General features: G+C 40.4%; 1 protein-coding gene across 11 annotated transcripts in view; it reads left to right on the top strand.

The window, feature by feature from the left end:
* Positions 1-21908, top strand: part of UNC79 (unc-79 subunit of NALCN channel complex) — a 172596-nt gene that overhangs the window by 34679 nt on the left and 116009 nt on the right. For all 11 annotated transcript variants that reach the window (XM_072986600.2, XM_072986602.2, XM_072986604.2 and 8 more), the window contains 10 exons: positions 1586-1674; positions 5959-5999; positions 7617-7645; positions 9552-9781; positions 11445-11616; positions 13682-13912; positions 14876-15066; positions 17408-17531; positions 19156-19296; positions 21371-21604. In XM_072986600.2, the coding sequence (XP_072842701.2) occupies positions 1586-1674; positions 5959-5999; positions 7617-7645; positions 9552-9781; positions 11445-11616; positions 13682-13912; positions 14876-15066; positions 17408-17531; positions 19156-19296; positions 21371-21604 (1482 nt within the window). The remainder of the gene's footprint in view (positions 1-1585; positions 1675-5958; positions 6000-7616; positions 7646-9551; positions 9782-11444; positions 11617-13681; positions 13913-14875; positions 15067-17407; positions 17532-19155; positions 19297-21370; positions 21605-21908) is intronic.

Below are 21908 nucleotides of genomic sequence, written 5' to 3' on the forward strand. Positions count from 1 at the left end.
CTTCCATGGTACCTGTGGTGCTGCTATTCATATTTGTATCCCCAGTGATATGAATATGAATAGTCCATGTCTGCTCCATATCATTCAGCCAATTATCATTGGCCAATTATAACTCTAATTAGGATGTGCTGCTTTTGCATAGAAGAGTTAGAAATAGCTAAAGCAGTTTTCACTCTTTGTAATGAGAAAGTTTAGCATTTAAATAGCTTACATTAATGTGCTGTTTTCTCATGGCTGCATATATTAATATTTGAGGTAAGAAGCAGGACAGAATTGAAAATATGTTCTCATAATAAGGAAGGAGGAAGTTCATGTTAGAGAAGACATGGGTTGCCACCAAAAAAGAGTATCTCAGTGTTGAGCTGTCCCTTTAATGTATAAACATAGTGCTTGGAAAAGATCCTTTTTTGGACTATAACGTCCAGAATCTTCCACTCAGGATAGCCAAGCTTTGATGGTAATATTGTAATATTATGCCTTCCTATGCACCCTTTAACTAATGATGCAGAGTTGGGGTGGTGAAAAACACTGTGTCATGATGTCAGAAGGATACCAGATAGGTCAGTGGTCCCCAACCTTGGGCCTCCAGATGTTCTTGGACTTCAACTCCCAGAAATCCTGGCCAGCAGAGGTAGTGGTGAAGGCTTCTGGGAGTTGTAGTCTAAGAACATCTGGAGGCCCAAGGTTGGGGACCACTGAGATAGGTGACATTACATGTTTGAGAGCGGGGGGAAAACACAAAAGAGGTTGAAGGTGCTTCCATGCCCTGTTGCACACAATTCTATGCTATCCTAGGCAACAGAACTATATATCTTAGTGGTACAAATTTAAATTTTTTATTTTGGAGGATGCTGCATTTGTGATTTTGGGAACACCTATACCCTCTGTATGGCTTGTTCACAAGTCATTATATAAAGTGTAGGTGAGGAAAGACTGGCTCTTCAAATGGTGTTGATGACATCTCCCACAATCTCTTACCACTGCTCATGCTAGTGGAGGCTTCTGGGAAATAAAGTCTGGAGGGTCAAATGTTCCTCGCTTCTGCTCTTAAAAAAATCCTTCATCCTTCCCTCCCAAGCAGTAAATTACTTGTATATTTTGGCTCTGAAGGTAAGCGAGTAATATTCTTGTTGCATATAGTAGTGAATAGTGACTTGTAGTTTTGCTCAGCCCAGTCTCGTCCGCAGGTAAATTTTGCATCGTTCTGGCCCCTCAATGTTACCACAAAGGATTATTCAGCCAGTCTTAAGGCATACTCTTACCTAGCAAAGCTACTCCATCAGAAAAGAATGAGATCACATTGTCTCCTGACTTTTTTCTCTGGGATTAGGGCAGCATCAGCCAATAGACCTCACAAAGATTCAACTCACCACCACCATTTTATTATGGCTGCTCTTTTCCAAAGTTGAAATATTGATAAAAGAGATAGGAGAGGCTGAGCAAATCTAAGGTCCAAAAAAAGGTGGGTTCTCTTCTGCCCATAATGAGGTTTTGAAATTATTTTATTCAAGAGGTTTTTGTTCATTGGCAGGAGCACTGTTTTGGGGGAGAAAGAAACTAATCCTGCCCTTTCTCTGTGTTTCAGATGTGCATCGATCCTTCCTTATCTGTGGCTCTGGGTGATAAACCACCACCCCTCTACCTTTGTGAAGAATGCAGCCAGAGGATTGCGGGGTGGGTAGATCCAAGAGAGGCTGAAACAGAAACATAATGAAATCACGGTGATTTTAAGAATAATCTACTCTGGGAAGCTGTGCCAAACCTCAGGACCAACTTGAATTGAAACCAAAAATGGCATTCCTCAGACTGAACAGTGAACTACTGAAAGGGAGAGAAAACAGGAAAAAGGATAGCAGTTGCCAAATCAATGCCAGTTCTGCTTTATTATTTAACTAGGGAAAGGCAGCCAGCACTAATTTAGTGGACATGAAATCTACTTGATATAAAAGCAGAGGGTTCATTCTGAGGCAGTGCCATTCTTGCTGGGAGAAGGGACTGTGTCCTGATTTGAAAAGGCAGTGGTCATCTTGGGGGAAGAGAAAAAGAAGTCAAGGTACACGGGTGGGTTTGAGGAAAGACAGGCTCTGGTTCATAACAAGGAATCACAAGATTGTTCCATGCCATGAAGTCACCTCCGACTTATGGCAATCCTATGAATGATCGATCTCCAAAATGTCCTCTCCTCAAAAGCCCTGCTCATTTCTTGTAAATTCAAGGCTATGGTTCTTTTAGGGAGTTGATCCATCTTGTATTTGGTTTTCCTCTTTTCCTGCGGCCTTCTGCCTTTACCAGCATTATTGTCTCCTCTAAAGGATTTTGCCTTCTCACGATGTGCCCAAAGTATAAGTCACAGTTTCAGCATTTTTGTTTCCAGAGAAATTTCAGGAATAACAAGGTTGGGAAGTCTATGTTCAATGGTGTAGCCCCCTTTCCCAACTTAGTGCCCTTCTGATGTGTTGGACTAAAACTCCCATCATCCTTGGCCACTGTGGTCATTGTCACAATGCTGCATATCAGATTTCAGTAGCCTTTGCCCAAATCTCTTCTGATCTTGCACCCAATATGGAAATTCCCCCTTGGTTTTTCAAATCCATAGCTGTGAGATTTAGACACCTTTTAAAAATTATAGCCTTTGAACTATCGTGTCTGCTTTTCATTTCTTACAATTTTGACAGAATAGAAGAAGAGGCTGAAGGCAGGTTTTAAAGAAATTTCTTGGAAGTAGTATGGATAAAAATAGAACTATTTCTGACATGCTCTCACACTTCGAGGAAAACAGTAGTTCTATTGAGGCATTAAGCTTTGAAGGTGGCCACAAAACCACTATGGGCAATCTGCAGCTCTGGGGTAGGACAGCCTTTGCAAAGGACAGTGCTGTCAGAGCATATTTGGAGGCATCTTCTATTTGAGGAGCACTATTTGGAGTATCATGTGGTCCCATTCTAGTTTAAACATCAACCACCATCAGAATGATAAGCAAGGACCACCTGAGCAGCGGGCAAAGGAGGAACACAGACCACATGACCATAATCTTCTTCACTATGATTATTATATTTTAATATAAATTATAATACTGTACAGTACTTGTTTCTAAAAATAAATTGTGTTACTCTTCTCTTCTGCCAAGTTGCTTACAACCTGTGCAATTGTAGCAGGGTTTCAAGGTTTGTGAGCAATTCATGGAGCAGTTTACCACTGCCAGACCCTCAGTGAGTTTCTCTGGCTAAGAACTTGAACTCAGCTCTCCTGAGAAAGAAAAGAAAATAGAAAGAAAGGAAAATGAAGGGAAAGCAAAGCAAAGAAAAATAAATTAAAGGAAACTAAAGAAAAGGAAAGAAAAACAAGAAACAATGCTCGCCACAAAGTAACACATGTAAATTTTATGCAAATAGGTTGCTACTTGTTTCGGTAATGCATTTCTTCTTTTTGGATGATACCTTAGCAGCTACTCTGTCATAAAACTGTGGTCTAATTTCATGAGCCTCATATAAAAATCCTGCAAGTGGTCAGGAATGATCTTTCCCTCTCTTGGAAGCAGAGAAGGGAGGTAGAGAGCGCAGCCTTGGAAAGAGTAAGTGAAGGACAAAAAAAAATTAAGTGTGAATGTGTGGAGTTCCAGTTCCCTCATGATTCTGGAGAAAGTTGCTGCACAGGTTTGCACAGTCAGATGGGAATTGTACAGTCTGTTTCTGCTTCACAGTCTCATCTGAAATGTGGTTAAGGTATATGTCCGTGTGAAAGAGAGAGGGAGAAAGAGAGAATGGGGGAGAAAACACAAGGGGCTTCTTTCAGTTCTGATACCTCTTACCTAGAGCAGGTTGTAGACCTGGATAAGGGGGTGCCTCACCCCAAAATGTCAGAAAGGTGTCCTCCTCCTGAGCTCACAAGTCATGTATCTGTTGGCATGCAGCAACAGAAGGAATGGGAATGTGGCCCTCAGCATTAAAAAAAGGGACAAGGTTACAAATGTTGCTCTAACCTCTTCAACTGCCATTCTCAGAAACCTTCAACACCAGTTCTACTGGCTGGGATTACTGGGAGTTGCAGTGCAAGAGTATCTGGGTTACTCAAAATTGGGAATCACTGCTCTGAAGGGTTGAAGTATAAACTCTGAAGTATTTCCCACTCAGTGGGTCACTTTTTAAAGGCAACATATTATATGATCTTTCCTCCCACCAGACTACCATTATTTTCTTTCATAAGATATCTAAATGCTAACATTTTTGTGTGTGGTAATAACAAGTAGTATAAGTAAGCATGAAATCTGACCCAGACTTGCAGTTAGATTTGGGGGAGGGTGACACCAACATTTTAAAAATACATTGCATCTTCCTTGTTTAATTATCATATTCTCTTAGCTTCACACAGCTTTTGTTACATTTTAAGGCAAACATATCCAAATTAACTAAATTTTAGAACAAAAAGAACACGAGTTATTTTTGGTTGTTTCTGTGTGCAACTGCCTTGGCATTTTACCAACATAATTTGCAGAGGGTTTAAAATGTTAAAAGTAATTTACTTTAATAGAAGTCACCTTCATGATGAAGTCATCTGTGATTGAGATCTCAAGCAAAAATAATTCAATTTGCTCCTGGGCCTGGCTTTGAAACAGGCACAGCATATTTAATACTGGAGCAGTTTGTTCCCTTTTTATGTTTGGCTGGTACCTTTTGCCATCGGAGGATAGCCACTGTGTTATGTAGTTTTTTTCATCTTCTGAATTAGAATCCACAATGTCATCTACAAAGAGAAGAGAAAATGGCAGAGTTGACATTCACGTAGTGGTTACTTACAAGAAAAGCAATGTGACCATGAGGGTTCATTAAAACAGTAAAAAAAAAATTATGGCTAGCTAGGGAGTTGTGAACAGAAAGATGGGGGGAGGGAAGAAAAGCGGCTTTGCCAATTCCTCCTCCTTCACCAGAGTTTAGAAGTTGTTGTTTAGTCATGTAGTCTTGTCCGACTCTTCGTGACCCCATGGACCAGAGCACGGCAGGCCCTCCTGTCTTCCACTGCCTCCCGGAGTTGGGTTAAATTCATGTTGGTCAATGACATGGTCCAACCATCTCATCCTTTGTCGTCCCCTTCTCCTCCTGCCTTCACACTTTCCCAACATCAGCTTCTTTTCCAGGGAGTCTTCTCTTCTCATGAGATGGCCAAAGTATTGGAGCCTCAGCTTCAGGATCTGTCCTTCCAGTGAGCACTCAGGGTTGATTTCCTTTAGAATGGATAGGTTTGTTCTCCTTGCAGTCCAGGGGACTCTCAAGAGTTTAGAAGTAAGAAATTACAAATGACAAAATTCCGTCTACTTGCAACATAAAATGAGATTATTCCATTCCTTTTTTGGTACACTTCTTGCATTTCGAATTATTTTTATAGTAGGATCTCCAGATACAAGTGGGTTGCAGGTCATGAAAGCTTATGGCAAATAAAACATTTTACTCTTTCTGGTGCCACAATTTTTTTTTTTTTTGCTGCAATAAACTACAAACTGACACAGATACTTCTTAGTCTCTTAGCTATAAGTGTGGGCAGTGATTTTCAGCATTCATAAAAACAAAGTAAAAACAATAATCAGTTATTTAAAATAAATGCAACCATAACTGGAATTAGTGCTTTGGAGGCTTTGAAACTATAATAGTAATTAATTGCTTGTTGAAAGTAACTTCCAAGATCTTTCCATAATGGGATTTCCAGCCCCACAGAACAAATTTTCAGATATAAGAGGCTGCTGGGGTAATGGGTTATTTATTACAGTTGCCTTCAATTTCCAGTTGTGGGAATGCTCATATGTCCTCTGTTCAGGGATTAAATCTGGATTCTGGAGCTTTGTATGATAATGAATGAATGAATGAATCCATCTTTTTATATTCATAATCATCCATTCTATTAATGTAAAGAAAAACAGCTGTTACATGAAACATCACAATCTCCTCTGACTTTTTTTTCCATTTTAAGGGATCACAGTGAATGGCTGATTGATGTTCTTTTACCACAAGGTAAGGCAGAATTTAAAGTTAGATATGAAATTATGTTAACAATGCAGTGATTTGGGTATTTATGGAATTTTTGGAGTTTCAGGATTAAAAAGATGCTCAAAAGTCATTTAACCCAACCCCTGGTTATCACCAAGTAAGTGGTACAGCATATCCTACCTGCAGATTACAGTATACTAAAGTAAATCATAACTAGAGTAAGCCTGTTTGACTCAATGAATTTTCTGGAGGAGTTTATTTACCAAATCCCCACTGATTCAGTGAGCCTATTCTACTGCAACTGAATACACTATACAAGACGAAATGAGCTAGTGAGTACATGTAGCTGACAATGGAGAACTTGAAAAGTTTCTCTAAAGAAAAAGAAAATCATTACAGGTTCAAACCTTCTGTAATAGCACAATGACAGAATGATGCTTTGATTGTCATATTCACTGTTTTAAAAATAACTTTACAACCTCTGTAGTGGATAGACTGGCAAGTAAATATCAAGTTGGAGAACTGGGTTACAATGAGGATGGCATTTTAAAAATACTGTTCTAAGCTTCTATGGAAGCTTTGGAGAAAATAATATGACCCATATCCTGTTGTTTCCTGGAGGAGTGTAGTGCTGCTCACATAATTTCACAAACCAAAGACTGCCCTGCTGAAATCACCAGGGTTTACACTTGTGCAACACTTTTTGCACAAGCTTAGAAGCACACGTAATGGAGCGCTATGCAGGCAGATAAAATCAACAGGATTTTGTCTGCTATTTAAGGAAGGTTATAAACAAAACAATGGCTACTATTGTGTCCACTGTATTTTGTGCTGAAGAAAAATGAGGTTCAAAATGCATTCTATGATGTATATATAAGTGTTAATGGATGCTTCTGGATGGGACTTCCCCTATAAAATGTCATCATTCATATAGTTTTACTGAGGAGGAGAAAGGTGTTGTCGACTTCCTCTCACAACTGTTGTGTCTTTTCCCAATCCTTCTTTCTCTCCCTTTTCCCACTCTTCACAAAACAAATTCTTAAGAACGAAAAGATGGAACATCTGCACAATGCTTTTTGATTCGTACGATTAAGAGCCCTCATTTTGAACAGTGGATTTTGAAGAAATGTTTAACAAAGTCTCATTGACTAGGTTGCCAGTTTTCTTTTCACACATTTGTGTTAACAAATACTTTCTTCCTGTATCATTCTGACTCGGGGTGTGTGTCTCTGAATACTCTTTTTAAAAGTAGATTAGGCTAGTATTTTTCTCTGTCTTCCTTATGAAAAATTTCAGACAAGTTCTGGTATGATTCTGAGATCTTGTGAATTTAAAGCATAGATGGAACTTCTAATATTATTGCTAAGGCCACATGCTTGTGACTTTAATAGAATTTCCCAGATATATAAGATATTCAAAGTGTGATTAACCATTGCCACACACATCCCAGTGAGTTTCCAAAGCTAAGCAGAGATATAAACCCAAGTTTACTGACCCCTAATCTGGCACACTGTCCATCATGCTGGCTTTACATTTCCTGAAGAAAAACATCTAAATCCCCAAATCACCCTGCCTGCTGTAGCATTCATGATAGAGAACTGATCATAATGATTTGATCTTCTATTTGCCTTCCATTCACAGCTGAAATTTCTGCTATATGCCAAAAAAAGGTAAGATCCTTCCAAATCTGTGATGGAGCATCATTTACCTTTTCATTGCTTGGGTTGCTTTTGTCTGTGAATTCATCTCATCGTCCCCAGTTGAACAATATTGATGTGTCCTCCATTTTTGTCTCCTCCATGCCCTGTTAAGTAATTTAGGTTCTGTAACAGGAGAATGTGTGGAATGTTGCTGAATTGTGGATATTGTGTTTCCGATTAGTGGATGTTGATAAGAGACGGGCATGAACTGGCACAATGGTGGTTTGTGGTAGTTCATAGTTCATTGATGTCCACGGACTATGAGCCATGCTGAATTTTCTTTTAAAAAAACTGGTTTGTGGTTTGTTCAGTTCAGGTGTTTCTAAATGAAGGGAGCTTTCTGTGTAGCTCTGCTATGTAGGACAGTAGGCTGTCTCTGGCCTAGTTTCTGCCCCATTGCTTCCTGGGAGGCTTAAGGTATTGGGGTAAGGTTCTGTAAATTTGGTCCAGTAGGCAGGAAAAGTACTGCTGAGGTCAGTAAATTGATACCCAGCTTGCTGGGGAGGGGACAATGTGTAGCCTGCATAATTAAACTGAACCGTCCAGAGAGTGCTTTAAGTTAGAACTGACTATAGTGACCCTAACAAGTGCTTTCATGGTAAGTGAGATATTTAAATCTTGGGTTTATGACCTCCGAGGGACATGGTGGTGTTGCGGGTTAAACCGCAGAAGCCTCTGTGCTGTAAGGTCTGTAGATCTTCAGCTGTAAGATCAAATCCACAATGCGGAATGAGCGCCTGTCGCTTGTCCCAGCTCCCGCCAACCTAGCGGTTTGAAAGCATGCAAATGCGAGTAGATAAATAGGGACCACCTCGGTGGGAAGGTAACAGCGTTCCGTGTGTAAGTCGCACTGGCCATGTGACCATGGAAGATTGTCTTCGGACAAACGCTGGCTCTATGGCTTAGAAACGGGGATGAGCACCGCTCCCTAGAGTTGAACACGACTGGACAAAAATTGTCAAGGGGAACCTTTACCTTTACCTTTATGACCTCCACAACTTTAGTGAGCTTCCATGGCTGAGTGCAGATTCGAACCTAAGCCTTCTAAGTCTCTTACTCTATTCACTACATTGTACTGGGTATCCGTGTGCAATTACCATTATGCCCCATGCATTACCTACTGGGACAAGTTTCGTATAGGAGTCCAAGTATGTGTTAGTTACTCAAAGATTTTAACCAAATTACCTAGTCATAAGCAGCTGATTCATACCCATATTAAAAGCCAGCAAATGTTTTTGGATAGCAGTTTCCAGAATTCTCCAGCCAATATGTTATGCCGGCCAGGCAAGGTAACTTTATCCTGCTTATATTTTATTGACTGAGAACATTGTGGCCAAGAGAAAGAAAACAATAGCACGCCTATTCAGTCATGCCAGAAATTATTGCCAGCAGGTTTATTTGCTCTTGTGAAAGTATTGGAAGTGAGCAGCCTTTGCTGATCTAAGACAAATCACCCAGAGATCTACCAGTCTCTCACAAAATATTTTCCCTCACTAGCAGTGCACAACCAGAATGCAGCAGCAAATCCAAATATTGAAGGTTGACTTCTAATATTCAAACTGCCAAGCAATTACTCAGTTTCTTGTAGGCCAGGCCAGGGCAACTGGTGGCTGTACAGATGTTGTTGGACTCTAGCCTTCATCATGCACAGCCACTGTCCAGAGATGATTGGAGTTGTCGTCTGACAACATCTGGAAGGCCACAAATTTCCCCACTAGGCTTCTATCTGAACTCTGCTTCCATACCCTTTTTACTCTTTCCAGCCTTCTCACTTGTCCAAGTAAATGATTTGTCAATTGTTTGGATGGCAGTTCTTGGATTATTTGCTTTCAGTTCCTATCAATGGCTTTATTACATCTATTTTGTTTCCTTGCAGAACTGCAGCTCACATGTTAGAAGGGCTGTGGTCACATGTTTCTCTGCTGGCTGCTGTGGTCGCCATGGGAACAGGCCAGTGCGCTACTGCAAACGATGCCACTCAAACCATCATAGCAGTGAAGTTGGAGCAACGGCTGAGACTCATCTCTACCAGACATCACCACCTCCGATCAATACTCGTGAGTGTGGTGCCGAGGAGCTAGTGTGTACTGTTGAAGCTGTCATCAGGTAATTTTCACTAGGCAAATAAACAAACAGAGCAAATTTCCTTTTATACAGCCAGCTGGACCGCTCCTTGTCATATAAGTGAGCAGATGCAAGATGTTGGGGTCTCCAGCTCTTCTTAGACTACAAAATCCAGTAACCTCTGGTGGTACAACATATCCTCATGCTAAGTTTGTGCATTAAAATTATGTTAAAGTATTAGAGCTCATCACTGGTACAAGCACATTTTATTCAGATACATTTGATAAAAGAGGAATAAGTTTAGAAAGAAAAGCAATATTGCAATAATACAATAATTTGTTCTTATTCCCATCAGTTAATCCCATTAACTCCATTCCATTCCATTTTCATCTCTTCCGACAACTTGGTTGTTTTAGTTAATGTTGTTATTTTTACTGACTCCTTTCCAAAATGAGTGAGCCAGGCCGCTGTGTGAAAATTATATGATTTGAAAACTCCTTGGGTTAGGACTATTGCGCACAGGAGGTGGAAAATGCATTCTGTCCGAGCCATTTTATGCTGAGGAAAAACTGGCATATCCATTCCCATCCCCCCTTTACAAAAAAAAAAAAATCACTATTGTATATTATAGGATTTTAAATTTATGTAACATAGGGAAACACTGCTGTGTAATTCTGTTTTGTTGTGAAATATAAGGGCAAAATCCTGTTGCATAGTTATGCTATCAGAAGGGAACTGGAGTAGCTTTGCAGTAGCAAATTGCCACTAATTAATGAGTCCCTGTTTGAATTATCGAAGCCTCCCAGCCAACATGCAATGAGGAATACAAAGGGGGACTTGTTAATTAGTGGTAATTTGCCACTGAGTTACCCTGTTTCTCCTTCACTATGAGTAACTACACAGCAGGAGTTGCCCTGTTGTGTTTCCTCATTACCAGTGGCTGCTTCCTCATCTCCAATGGCCCTACTCTTTAAACAGTTGTGTGGGATCACCTGTAAGCTCCCCTGTGATTGGGAAATTTGTGTGCTACCTACCTGGATGTCAGAGGACAAGGCCAGGAGAACAGATTGCAATTATGTGATGAAGTTCAACAAAGCCTTATGAATTTTCCCCTGACCATGTAGGATTTATTGTAAATTGGTGCTGGAAAATACATGCATATGCTTGTTTGTACATAGGCATGCACACTCACAATGCCCTTGAGCTTGGAAAACATTTTGGACTACAAGTCCCTGAATCTGTAGCTAACACGGCATATGTATGAGATGGAATGAATATTTAGTGAGGTCCTTATTCACATCAGTTAGGCTGTTAACCTTATGAGACAGACACCTCAGTCAAGAATTTTAAGGCCTCACAAGATTCTTTACCTCCAGCCAAGAGTGAGACGAGTACTTGGTCTAGTATGAATGGACTCTTCAGTATTTTGCACTATTCAAAGAATAATAAATACATGAACATAAACCAGATGAGTATCAGAGCTGAAGCAGCTGCTTCTCCATTCCATTTACTTTCTTTCTCTGGTACTGTATTAAATATTTGCCTTCCCCAAATACTCTATGGATAAAAACAGAAGGGTCAAGCTTTTGTGGCTTATATACAGATACAAAGAACACAGTCAAGGAACCAAAATATAAATGGGAGGCACATTTCTTGGTTCTCCATTTGACGTCTGTTTAAAGGCACACCTTCCCTTTTTTCTTAGCTTGTTGAAAGAGGCTGAATTCCATGCTGAACAAAGAGAGTATGAACTCAACCGTAGGAGGCAGTTGGGTTTGTCCTCGTCACATCACTCTCTGGATAACACAGACTTTGATAACAAAGATGATGACAAGCATGACCAGCGTCTTCTGAGTCAATTTGGAATCTGGTTCTTGGTAAGTTTAATTTTGTTCTTCCCATTTTTCTCCTTGATTTCCTTGTGATGCGAATCTCTTGAGAATCCAATCTAATTTTCTTGCGAGTCTTGTACATTTAGAGAAGCAGCAGTGAAACAGATTTTGACTGTGCTGAGGTAGTAATATTTCAGAGACTCTAATGTCAAAGAGGTCCTGAAGGTTCAGGAAACATTAGAAAACCTGCAGAACCTAATGGTTGTCAGTAGTTTAAAAAAAAAAAAGAGTGTGTAGAAACTAGGGCTGGTGATGATCACAGATATGAATGTGGTCTACAAATGAAGGCCTTAGGAATGGTCCTTGACAGATAGGAAACCTTGACATCTGAGTGTTCAGCCTGGAGGCAGGTGGTACAGCATGGCCTCTGCCAATTTGAAGAAACACTTATTCAGCAGGCCGAGGCAAAGGGGCAGTCCCAAAAGCAGCAAAATCAGGGAGCTGGACAGGAGACAGATTATATTTATCTTCAGTGTGGAAGGGATTGTCACTCTCGAATTGGCCTTCTCGGCCACACTAGATGCTGTTCCAAGACCTCTATTCAGAACACATTACCATAGTCTCTCAAGACTGAAGGATGCCTACATTGGTCTACAAGTGATCAGTTGATGACTAAAGATCTCAGGACAGATAGAATGAGGCTCTGTGAAGCTATATGTAGTTTATCAGAATTTATTGATAGGTTCACTCAGCCTTCCATCCTTCTAAGGTTGGTAAATTGAATACCCAGTTTGTTTGTGGGCAGGGGCAATGTGTAGCCTGCATAATTAAATTGTAAACTGCCCAGGGAGTGCTTTAAGTGCGATGGGGGTGGTATAGAAGCAACACACGTTGCTTTGGCTGTTTTGTCTCTGGTTCTTCACAAGTTAAAATATGTAGGGTTTAAGAGCAAAACTTGGTTCACCATTTTGGAATATAATATACTGAACTGCTGTGAAGGAATATATTTGTTGTTTCTTTCATGTAATACTGCCAGTCAAATATTGTGGCAGAGCTTGGGGAAGTTGCTTTTTCAGACTATAGTACTCAGAATCCCCTAGCCAATGTGATCACTAGGACTTTTAGTTCAGTAATTTTTTTCCAAGCTCAACTGTCTGGGTGATGCACAGTGTTAAATGTAAGTTTGGTAACTGTGCTGCTGGTCCTGCACAAAACACCACAAGTTTGAATCCATATGAGAATAAATGGGTGGTGGGGGCACATGCAAGCCTCACTGTCAGATCCTTAAGAGGATGCCTGACTCCCCCAAGAGTCCTATGGAGATATATAGATCTCCTGAGCAAATAACAGAAGCTTAGAGTAGACACATTCTAAATGGGCAGTATATAAATCTAGTAAAATAAAATAAATTATGTTTATCATAGCTGCCATTTATCCCAGTAAAGGGTTAATCCCAGAATGAAATCAGACAAGCATTGACAAGCATTTCTAAGTTCATCTGGGTATCTAATTATATGTCTTTCTATTGTTGCAACAATGCCAGGCAACTTCAGCTTGTCTAATTTTTGCAAGTTTTATGTTTCTACATTGCTTCTATATTCAAAAATCCAAGAGTTATTGAAAACATGTAACTTTTGAGAAGTCACAAGTACATTACTTTAAAAGCCATTCTTACAGCTATGAACAAAACTGAGCTTAAGTGTTAGGCAAAACTCAAGTCATATCCAAATCCAAAATACAGGAACAAATCACAGTAAAAATATAGGAGCACAAGTACAATGAAATATAGGAAAGTAAGGGAAAAGAACACTCAGCAAAGAGGTGGGACTCTCTTTGAGTTCAAAGGCTGGAAGGAATGATTGGTTAGTGCTAGGCAGACGGACAGCCACCCCAGCCCAGAAAAGTCCCTCCCAGTCACACAGACAACAGACAGGATGTAAGGCTGCAACTAAAAATTTAACTTGAACTGCTTGTGTTCAGCAATACCCCACTAGATTGGGAGTGTTGGAAAGTCATGGATGACCATATACAGCCATGGGGGAACCACACTTTCCCCACCCCAGCTTATAAGAATGCATAAGAATTTATCTGGAACAAATCTCTCTTCCAGGTAAGCCTCTGTACTCCTAGTGAGAACACCCCCACAGAGAGCTTAGCACGGCTTGTCAGCATGGTCTTCCAGTGGTTCCACTCCACTGCATACATGATGGATGATGAAGTGGGGAGCCTTGTGGAGAAACTCAAACCCCAATTTGTCACCAAGTGGCTGAAGACAGTGTGTGATGTTCGGTTTGATGTCATGGTGATGTGTCTACTTCCTAAGCCAATGGAGTTTGCAAGGGTAGGAATTTCTTCCACCAATGCTTTAATATGTACCAATCCTATCTAAAATACTAAGGTCCACAATACTGGGCACTTCCGAAAGTGTAGTTCGGAATGCAATGGAACATAAAATGGTCCATAGTATACGACGCTTAAATAAAAGCAAAAATACACATGGAAAACTATGCACAGTTCTGGTGAGTATCTGAACACGAAGAAGAATATTGTAAACCTGGAAAAGGTTTACAATAAGGGGAAGGGGAAAAAAAGAGAATCTAAATTATTAAGATGCTGGAGCACATTCCTTCTGAGGAAAGATGGCAACGTGGCAATACTTGAGGCTAGAAATCAGATCATGAGAGATAGGGGAGAAGTAAAATTATGCATGGTCCAGAGCAGCAACATATAGCCTGTGGGCCTCTTACGACTCTCAAGCTCTCTGTTGCATATTCCAGTGTGCCTAGAATTTTTATTATTTAAAAGAAAACATCTAAAGAAATAAAATGCAGTACTTCTTGAAAGAGTGCATTATTAAACTGTGGGATTGGATACCCTGACTCAGGCCTTCTGGACAGCTATAAAAGGTGGCTAGACAAATTCATGGCAAGTGGGGCTGGCAATGGATATACCGTATATTTCCACCAGCTCCAGAAGTTGCATGGTTCTCTATGTGACTTGTTAGGGAAGAAGAACATGAGAGGGCTTTGCGCTAATGTCATTTTTGTGGGCTTCCTGAGGGCAGCTGACTGGATGCTGGTCTAGATAGGCCTTTGTTCAAACCCAACATGGCCACTGCTGTGTTCTAACTTGTATACTGGCTTGAACTTCTTATTTTGAAAAGGTTGTTCTTAAGCTATCAGAGGAGAAAATGGCATAGTTGTCAGTGCAAGCAGTACTGAAGAACTGCATGGTGTTATGTGTACTTGAGGTTGTTTTGAACAAATGAGTCATTCATGGCGTCTTTTCCTGGAAATGTCCTCAGGTGGGTGGATACTGGGACAAATCCTGTAGCACCGTCACACAGTTAAAGGAAGGCCTGAATCGGATCCTGTGCTTGATTCCATACAATGTGATAAACCAGTCTGTGTGGGACTGTATTATGCCAGAGTGGCTGGAAGCCATCAGGACTGAAGTCCCAGATAATCAACTGAAGGAGTTCAGGGAAGTATTAAGGTAGGTAAGGATGCATGGGAGCATTTCATGTTTTGGAGAGGGGTATGTGCATGTGTCTATTATGCTGCAGAGATTAGTAAGAGCAGCTGGTATTTTCTCTGTAGTTTGCATGAATTGAATGTTAGGAAAAGGAGACTAGAGATGGGGTATTCGTATATGAATATGAATATTCCCCCACAGGTTGAGATAACGACTGCTCATGACTGTGCCACTGCCGCAACTGCCGTGGAGCCTTCCAATGGCTCCAGAGATCGCATTCAGCGAGACACTCTACCGCCTAGCAGAGAGGCTTGTCGACCCACCTCCTGCCAAGAGTGGTGAGCAGAACACAATCTCCGGAGCCATTGGAAGGCTCAGTGGCAGTCGCAGCAGTGGTGCAATCGTGAGTGGACCATCGGACCTCGTTATCTTCACCTGTGGGGGGATATTCGTATTCGTATATGAATACCCCATCTCTAAAGTGGAAACTTCACAGTTGGAATTGAAATACTGCAAAGTGGGGTAAAGTTTTGACTATGGGTGAAGAGGCACTTTGTTTTCTCAATAAGAACATAGGCTTACTCTGGAGGAAGAAGAACTGCTATACCCTTAATGGAGTTGGGATGTCCTCGACAATTATGGGACTTTTGTTCTGAAAAAAATGAAATTTGGTTTAGCTCTGGAGTAGAAGTAGGCAGCATAAGTGCTACTGATTATGTTTTAGAATTAGAAAAGTGTGGTTCTCCAGATGCTATTAAAGTACAATTCCAAGCATTCTTCACTATTAGGAATGCTAGATGGGGCTGATGGGATTTGCAGACAATACTGAGTGTATCACACCTACTTGATGCCTGTTTTTAAGAATCTTCCTAGTCCATGTAGCCTTGCTGTGCTGTTTAGAAAGGAGATGTGGCTGCAAGGCATATATTTAATTGAACTTTATTTGATTCCCCACTATCTCAAAATGTCTTACAAATGAAGTATAAGATCAAGAAATAGGGGACTCAACATTCTGGACCTATTTGCTCAAGCTAGCATGTTTTATTGTGCTTTGTGTGCCTTTTGCTGGCCACAGTTTTTGCTTCTTTGCCCAGAAGATCTAATAAACATACAACAATCTTTAAAAGTCCTTAAAGTGTTTTTTGCACCTTAAAGGCTCCCAAATATATTAAAGTGTGATTTGTTTAAACAACATGTTTTTATGCAGTTGTGCATGTGCATGAAGAATGGTTGAAAAAGCTGGATATATTTAGTCTAGAGCAGAGAAGATTAGGTGAGAGGGGTCATCGGTTATCTCAAGGTGGAAGAGATATACTAAATGTAGCTGCAGAAGAGAGACTCAAAACCAAGAACACAGCATAAGTGCAGGTGTAGAACCAGTGCATGAACTTCGCAAGAGAACAGATTCTGGCTGAAATTGGGGAAAACCAGGATCCCTAATGGTGTGCACTTTGATGGTGGAACCTACTGCCTTTCGAGCTGGAACATTCCCCTCTATTTGAGTTGTTTAGGCAGCACATATATAGCCATCTGTCTCAGATGTTCTAATTGCAAGATTACCACACTGAGCAGAAGATTTAAAAAGATGGCCTCCAAAGTACCTTTACATGGAAGCTTACTGGAGCGGTGGAACTGATAAAGCCAATCCTTAAATATGATGGCACATAACAGCAACAGAGTAGATTCACTGAATCATTAGGAATGAGTATACTCTTAATTGGGATTTACAATTCATTTCAGTTCTGTAACTTCAGTTATCTATTTATACATCTATATCCAGCATCGTTATTGGCTGTGATTCAATATTATACATATATTTAAGATGCCAGGAGTCTCTTTGTTGTTTTCACGAGAATTGACAGTATAGTTGTTCTTCTGTAATGTGTCCCATTGGATTTTAGTTATATTGTGCAGAAATTTCATCACCCCAGTTTTTATATCCAGTCCCTCACAGTTCACTCCACCCATCTGATGAAACAAGGTATTACTTACAAAATAGAGCTGAAATAATCATGAGGATTTGTATGCAATATTTTATGAAGATATTTTGTCAATTTTTATAATTCACAAAAGGCTCAAGGTTTATTTATTTATTTATTGGATTTCTATCCCACCCATCTAGACCAAAGGTTCAGCTTGTCGAGACACATAATTTGGATTACCATCCAAATTTATAACTTTTATTGCACAGACCATGCCTTTTCTTTTAAGCTTAGAATGCCACTCTTCAAATGACATGCCAGCTACTGATGCAAAATGTTTCACTGTGATATTTTCTGTGATTACCATGCACAACTTTCTCCCTTTTGTGACACGCATGAAAAGGAGTTGCTGATTTAAGTCTTGTCTTCACCCATTTTAGCAAAATGTTTGATATTGAGCTGTGCCCACTCCCTTTTTCCATGGAGGAGATGTTTGGTTTCATCAGCTGTCGGTTCACAGGTTACCCTTCATCTGTACAAGAACAAGCATTACTCTGGCTCCATGTGAGTATAAATGTGCATCTGTGAGCAAATCATCATTGGTATTTGTTGTAGTAGAGAATGTTGGGTTACTGGCAAATTTATAACTGTTAAATAGCAACTGATAACTGGCGGAAAGTAGAAAATGTGTGTTTACTATTTTGCGAAATCCTTTCAGGGATAGTACAGGTGAAAGAGCTCTGAAGTTGGTGACAGAAGCCCTAAAGGTTGGCTTCTGTGTTTATAGGGCTGCTCAGACATTATGGAAAAGCTGGTGGATTTACCTTTCTCTAGCAAGGAAGAAGTAAGAAGTGCCTTCAGAGAGCAAAGGAGGGAGGAAATCTCAAAATACCAATCTACAGTGGTGTCTCGCAAGATGAATTTAATTTGTTCTGCGGTTAATGTTGTCTTGCGAAAAATTCATCTTGCGAAATGCGTTTTCCCATAGGAATGCATTGAAATCTAATTAATGCATTCCTATGGGCAAAAAAAGTCAGAACAAAGTCAAATTTGGTTTACAAAGGGTTTATTAAGTGCTCTTTAAAGCCATACATATTGTGCAGATAATTTCAAACATTTCAATAAAAAAAAACTTTTAACTTTTTAAACATCATGGAAAAACATTTAAAAATCAGCAAACATGAGACAGGAACAAAAAAAATGGAAAACATTTGTCTTGTGAAGCATGGCCATAGGAACATTTGTCTTGAGAGTCATCAACCCCATTGCCAAAACCATTTGTCTTGTGAGTTTTTTTGTCCTGCGAGGCATTTGTCTTGCGAGGCACCACTGTATGTGGAGAGCTAGAAATGGCAAGAGGCAAAAATACACCAAGGGCTTGCTGATTGCACCCCTAATTCAGATCAACTTTCATATATCTTGCTGCTCTGTTCTAACATACAATGCATTCCAGCACTGAATTTCAGGTTTTTTTTTCAGATACCATATTTTTCCATATATACAACCCCCCAAAGTATAAGATGACCCCCATTTTTGACCCTTTCTGGAGGCGGAGAAACAGTCAATGGACAGCCATGAGGGGTGGCACTGAGTGGCTATGCCTCTGCCTCCTGCTGTTGCTGCTGCCACCACCCAGTCGCCTCCTCCAATGGCACTGCTGGGGCTCACCTCCAGCTCACGTTACCTCCTTGTCCCCTGCCCGAAGGGAGCCCATGAGTGGCGCTGGATGGAGGCGATCTGGAGGTGGGGGCAGCAGTCAATGGGCAGTTGCGAGAGGCAGCTGAGCACCGCTGCCTCCAACTCCGCCTCTCGTGGTTGCCCATTGACTGCTACCGCCGCCACCAGATCACTCCTCCAGTGCCACTCGCGGGCTCCCTTTGGGCAGGAGACAAGGCAGCGACGTGAGCTGGAGGTGAGCCCCAGCACTGGCTCCTTCACCTCCGCCTCCTTCCGTGTATAAAATGACCCCAAATTTCCTCTAATAATTTTAGGAAAAGGTGTCACGTCACCAAAAATATGGTAATATTGGCACTGCATTTCTGTGAAAATTGTAAGAGAATGTACATATGTAGGCTATGTGTTGTGTTTACATTCATTGTTTATTTTGGCCCAGTCTGTAAAATATAGAAAATGCGTTGAATTTTTAAAAATCTCTTTTGATGTCTTCCCATCCACCTCTCTCTTTCAGGTGTTATCTGAATTAGATATTGTGGTTCCTCTTCAATTGCTAATCAGTATGTTTTCAGATGGTGTTAATTCTGTGAAAGAGCTGGCGAATCAGAGGAAGTCAAGAGTCAGTGAGTTGACTGGGAATCTTGCAGCCCGAAGGGTAATTTCATTATCACTTTCCTTGATGATTGGAGAGTGGCACGAAGTGGAACTCAAAGATGTTCTAATGAAACTGCAGTGACATGACTTTACACACAGTTAAGTGTTTTAAGTCTAGACAAACTTCCTTTTGAAGTTATATTCCCGATATTCTTATTTTACGGAAAATAAGCTCTTATGATACAGGGAAGGCTTAGTTCCAAGTACAGTGGACCCTTGACTTACAGACGGCTTGACTTACAGACTTTTTGAGTTACAGACTTCTCTGGCCGCAAAATTTAGGTTTGACTTGCAGACTGAGATTTGACTTACAGACCAGAAAAAAACCAAAATGGAACAAAAACGGCCTGTTACGGGATTAATCGGTTTTCAATGCACTGTAGGTCAATGGAGACTTGACTTACAGACTTTTTGACTTGAGAACCGCCTTCCAATACGGATTAAGTTCTCAAGTCAAGACCCCACTGTAGTCTGTTTAGGATCAAGACCAGCCTATTCACAATGCTGGTGAAGAGGACCCAGTCTTCACAGGGAATTTGATAAGCATCAAAAGGTTGCATTTTACACATATTTAAAGAGTAGCATCTCGGTGGGATCTTGATCTGATTTCTTGCTCCTCCTGTTGACTACTGTCCCAACAGGTTTGACCAGAGCTTTCAAAATCATCATCATCATCATCAGAGCTACAAAAAACAGCAATATTAGGAACAGCATACATACTGCGTCAATATTTAATAGATTCTTAGGTTCTTGGTTAAAACTGGAGTTTTTGAACAACAACAACATTCAGAATCCCCTATCCAAAAACTAGTATCCGTGTTGGCTAGGGGATTCTTGTAGTCCAAAATGTACCTTTTCAAAGCTCTGAATCTACTTCTTGGTGACATCATACTTTTCTGAGCTGTGGGCCTGTGAAATTCTGAAGTTTTAAAACATTTTGTCAGCTTTAAGTGGAAATATCTGAACTAAGTGGTAGATATGATTAAGTAGAATATCTGGAAAATAACTTCAAAATTGCTTTGCCTTTAAAAAGAACAAAACTACATTCTCCTGCCTTAAAAGCAATTTTTATTTGCATCTGTGAAAAGCTACAGCTGCTGTGTTTTCCACAAAGCTTGCTTTTAAAGACACAGCACAGCAGCAAAGCAGATTTCTTTTGAAAACTGAGTTTTAAGTAAATCCCCAATCTTCAACGTCCTCGCACACCCCTCCTGTCTCTTCTCTTTCCCTCCATCATTTTTGCCCAGGCTTGGTGTCTGTTTTATGTCTCCTGAGGAATTTCTACAACAGAGCCCAGAAACAACATCAGCCATAAATTACTGCTTGTAAATATAACATAGATCCAAGAGCTAATGAATATTTAGTATGAAACTGATATTTCATTCAACGTTTCATTCTGTTTTTGTATGTCTGGCAAAGCAGACGTGTCCACAAGAGCTCACATTAAAATATAATAGTTAGTCTTTAAGGTGCCACATGTTTTTGTCTTGTCTTGTTTTGTTTCTTTGGATTTTGCCTTATTGTCTAACTGGTTGCCCTTTAACATGTTTGTATTATTGTAATCAGCCTATAAGTTGGCTGTATAGCACAGTTGTTTAGATACCTAGCTATGGAGCCTGAGTTCAATTTTCCACTGTCCCTCCTGCCTATCTGGAATCTGCTCAAAAAGGATCGCTATGGGTCAGAATTGACTTGATAACACATGAGTATTAATATATTACCCAGTCTCCCTAAAAATAAGACCTAACCTGAAAATAAGCCCTAGTATGATTTTTCTGGATGCTCGTAATATAAGCCCTACCCCAAAAATAAGCCCCAGTTAAAGGAAACCCTGCCCTCCACCCTTGTGCAGCAACTAGAAGATGACATGACTGTATTTGAATACATGTAGATTGTTGTACATGAAAAAAAAACTCCTGAAAATAAGCTCTAATGCGGGTTTTTTTGGAGCAAAAATTAATAAATTAATATAAGACCCTGTCTTGTTTTTGGAGAAACACGGTATTAACCAGCCCATAAGAAAATAATACTGATTGTATGTGTATGTCTGTTTTTAATTGCTCTTGCTTTGCTAGGTGAGCATTGCCTCTGATCCAGGACGCAGAGTGCAGCATAATACACTAAGTCCGTTCCCAAGTCCATTTCAAAGTCCGTTTCGCAGCCCAATGCGCAGCCCTTTTCGTAGCCCTTTTAAGAACTTTAGTCATCCAGGAGGAGGAGGAGGAGGAAGGGCCATTGATTTCGACTGTGATGATGATGAAATGAACTTGAATTGCTTCATCCTGATGTTTGATCTCATCTTAAAGCAGGTGACAAAAAATAGAATTCTGGTATTTCAAAGTGAAGCTTAAAAGTGTCATCATTTATGCTGCATGCATGTCTGCTTTTCTCACAATGCCTAGGGTGGCCAGCTAACAAGGTGAAGGACATACATGTACGTGTTTTGAATTTCTCAGTGCTGCAGAAGATCAGGGAATGTGTCTTCTCCTGCTACCTGTCGTTTAACTGGGAGAAATATGTCATGGAAGTTTTAAGAGAACACACTAGTAAGGATGGTAGACCACACTTTTAACAAGAGCCAAACCCAGAGATACAGGTGCTGCAAGATAGCGT

Source organism: Pogona vitticeps, chromosome 1, assembly GCF_051106095.1.
Source record: "Pogona vitticeps strain Pit_001003342236 chromosome 1, PviZW2.1, whole genome shotgun sequence".
Taxonomy (NCBI): Eukaryota; Metazoa; Chordata; class Lepidosauria; order Squamata; family Agamidae; genus Pogona; species Pogona vitticeps.